Source organism: Cyclopterus lumpus, chromosome 7 (assembly GCF_009769545.1).
Source record: "Cyclopterus lumpus isolate fCycLum1 chromosome 7, fCycLum1.pri, whole genome shotgun sequence".
Taxonomy (NCBI): domain Eukaryota; kingdom Metazoa; phylum Chordata; class Actinopteri; order Perciformes; family Cyclopteridae; genus Cyclopterus; species Cyclopterus lumpus.
The window spans coordinates 20,137,022-20,140,198 of NC_046972.1; the positions used below are offsets into that span (position 1 = coordinate 20,137,022).

General features: G+C 42.6%; 1 protein-coding gene across 7 annotated transcripts in view; it reads right to left on the bottom strand.

Annotated features, from left to right (window-relative positions):
• LOC117734187 (protein phosphatase 1 regulatory subunit 12B-like) overlaps positions 1 to 2,613 on the bottom strand; it is a 57,869-nt gene extending 55,256 nt beyond the window's left edge. For 6 of the 7 annotated variants that reach the window (XM_034538357.1, XM_034538356.1, XM_034538354.1 and 3 more), the window contains exon 1: positions 1,945 to 2,613. In XM_034538357.1, coding sequence (XP_034394248.1) covers positions 1,945 to 2,046 — 102 coding nt within the window. In that variant the 5' untranslated portion in view covers positions 2,047 to 2,613. The remainder of the gene's footprint in view (positions 1 to 1,944) is intronic. The other variant, XM_034538353.1, reaches the window with a different exon arrangement.
• Between the last annotated feature and the right edge of the window lie 564 nt (positions 2,614 to 3,177).

Consider the following 3,177-nt stretch of genomic DNA (forward strand, 5'->3'; position numbering starts at 1 on the left):
TAACAGCAGTCTGCAGGAGCCAATGAAATCATCATTAGGCGAGTCTTCACTCATCTCGCTCATCTCCTCGCTCCCTCACAGCATCACTCCGACAGAGCGGACTGGATTTTGCTGTAGGAAAATCTGAGCCACACACACACACACACACACACACACACACACACACACACACTTCCTCTCCTCACCCCCCTCCGCTGGAAGCGACGCTGCACACACAACCATAAAAGACGTTTCTTCCACATTCACTCACCTTTGCTCACTCCTGCTATTAACTCTTTGCAGAGCATCTGAGCTCGTCAGGGAGCAGCTTCCTGTTTTTATTTTTTTTAAACAGCACTGACATCCAGTGATAGAGGAAGTACTCAGAAGTACTAATACCATAATGCAAGAAAACATCCTTTACAGTATTTAGAATCCAAAATAAAATAAAAGTCTGTTATTGAGCTCCATAACCCACAATACTATATTTTTTGGAACTAATAACACCTGAACTGTATTTTTCTGTATTTTTCAAGCCAAAAGTGGGGAACCAGCAGTTTAAACGTAATGTGTTACATTTCAGAAACATATACAAAATGTTCTATAATGTAAAAAGCTAGTGGCTATAGCTGTTAAAAGTACAATATTTCACTCTGAAATGTGATGGAGTGCAAGTTTCAAGTGGCATCAAATAGAAATGAGTAAAGTGCAGATCTAATGGGGATTTTTTTGCACAATACTTGAGTGAATGTACTTAGTTACTTTCCACCACTGAAGATCTGCCAAATGCGCATGTCATCCTGTAAAATATGTTCCTGTTTATACTTCCTTTTGCTTAGCTCTGAGCTTTACTAAGGAGGACGAGGTTCTCATCAAAGTATTCTGACAAGTGCTAAAAATACTGCATCAAGCGGATTACACCCCCCTCTCTGAAATGCATTTTCTCTCTCGTGAAAAGTCAAACCAATTTAGATTGGGCTGATGATGTCATAGAAAATGACTGCCTGAGTTTCACCATGGATACGTTGAGAAAAAGAGAGCAGGGAAATGATAGCGCCAGCAACTGTGCTGTAAGGAGAGCGCCCGTAGTGTTGCGTGACGCTGGGTGAGTAAATGCGAGGGTCTCTAAATAGACAGAATAACGCTGCTTCATATTTCTTTCTGCCCCTTTAAATGTGGCCGTCATAGTGCAGCTCACTCTGCTGCACCGCCGTGAACACAACAGTCAAACAACGCCCATGAGAATAAAACCACTTGGACAGAAAAAGAAAAAGAAAAAAAAACAACAGGAAATTACAGAAGAAACGTTCCAGTCAAAAAGTTTCTTCCAGAAGTTTCTCAAATGAGCTTCACGAGTTATCTGAACATTGTAATAAACTCATTCGGTGACATGATAATCATGTAGAAATCAGGGACTAAAAAGTTTACATATTTGCTTGTTTGTATGAATCCTCTCACAACTGCACATGTCCAGATGAATATTGAACAATTATCAGTTTAAAATGAAGTTATTGCTTCGCCAAAACAATGTCAGTTTGTGTCTTAAAATGCGTTTCATCAGACAAACCGTCAAACACCTTAAAAGAAAGAAAGTTCCTCACATTTGAAAGGCTGAAATCACAGAATATGTATTATTTCTGCTTGGAAAATGACAAAAAAAAAAATACATTATTGAAAATAGCTGAACCAACTAACCAATAATCAGCCAATTATAACAACTCTACTTAGGAAATAAGCTTGTTTGTCTAATCAGACATTCAAGAATCATAAACAAGTCACTTGATAGTGGGTAACTAAACTAAGATGCGGATTATTAATACTTTTTAACGGCTTCATGAAGATAAATTGGACATACAGTGATATAGAGATATGAAATTAGAAGAATCTCTCCTGCTACATTAATGAAATCATAAAGTTTAAAGTCCAACATGTGTATTTCTCTTTAAGAAAAGTTGCTGGTCTTACTCTGTAGTTTTTGTCTGTAGCGGAGGGAGAGGCCGGCGGTGACTCTGTCACTGACTTCCTGGTGCGAGTCAGGTCCTTGGTGCGCGGGTAGTAGGTAGACATCTCCCCCCTCTTCTCTGGACCGGCAGATCAACTTCTACTGTAACATTCACCGAGGCCAACCAGCAGATAACAGCTGCACAGGTTCCCTCAAGCAACGGTGACGCAGATGCCCATGACTGCGTCCATGGGGAATCCTCAGCAACAACAACAGGTGTGTGTGCGTGTGTGTGTATGTGTGTGTGTGTGTGTGAATGTGTGTGAATGTATATATGTGTGTGTGTGTGTCAGTCCAGCTTCACACTCCCGTGAGCCAGACAGATCTGCCGCTAAGTTTGGAGAGATTCCCAATGTGAAGTCACGGCTTCCTCAAAGCCCAGAAAGTGAAGCAATAATCAGATAAAAATGCAAACAAACAAAGCAAATTATCCTCTGATAACCAAAAAAAAAAGAAGAGAAATAAGCCTTGATCTATAAAAGCGAACAAATGACTCTGCTCTGTCAACACTGACGTCTTTGATGGAATGTGAGGAAAATAAAAAAAAGTCCAAAAGGAAGCAGCCAGGAGAGAAAAAGTTTGCTCCCTTTGCTGCCTCTTCCTATGTTTCCCAAAGTTATACATGCACTCCCTCTCTCTCCTTTTCCTCTCGCTGCTCGGTCGCCCTCCCAGTCCCTCCATCCCCCCCCCACCCCCCCGCTTCTCCCTGCTCTCTTCATCGTTGGCAATCTGCCAGAGGCTCTGCTGTGGCTGGACTCGGCACTGAGGGCTAAAATTGTCCACTGATGTGGACGGGGATAAGGGGGAGGTGGAGCACAAAGCCACAGTTGGAGGAAGAGATGTGGGGGGGGGGGGGGGGGGAGATGCAGCAGTTTGTGTCCTGGAAGGTCAACACACTATTACCTGAGGAGCCATCAACGACCGTGAAGTGTCGAGTAACTGTGTTGGCCCCCCCACAGTGTGATGGAGAGGAGAGATGCTGCGCGTAGAGAGCGCTACGCAGCGTCGACGCGTTTCCTCTCCCCGAAATGTGTTGGATTTAGTTCTCATTTGAGCCTCGTGATATTAACGAGGCATCGGTTAAATATGTGCATCCTGCGTGGCCTTACGAGGTTTGTAAAAAAAAAAATATATATATATACGTGGAGTTTGTTTCTGCAAAGTCACCATCCTAATGAAGGAATAGTTTCTGGGAA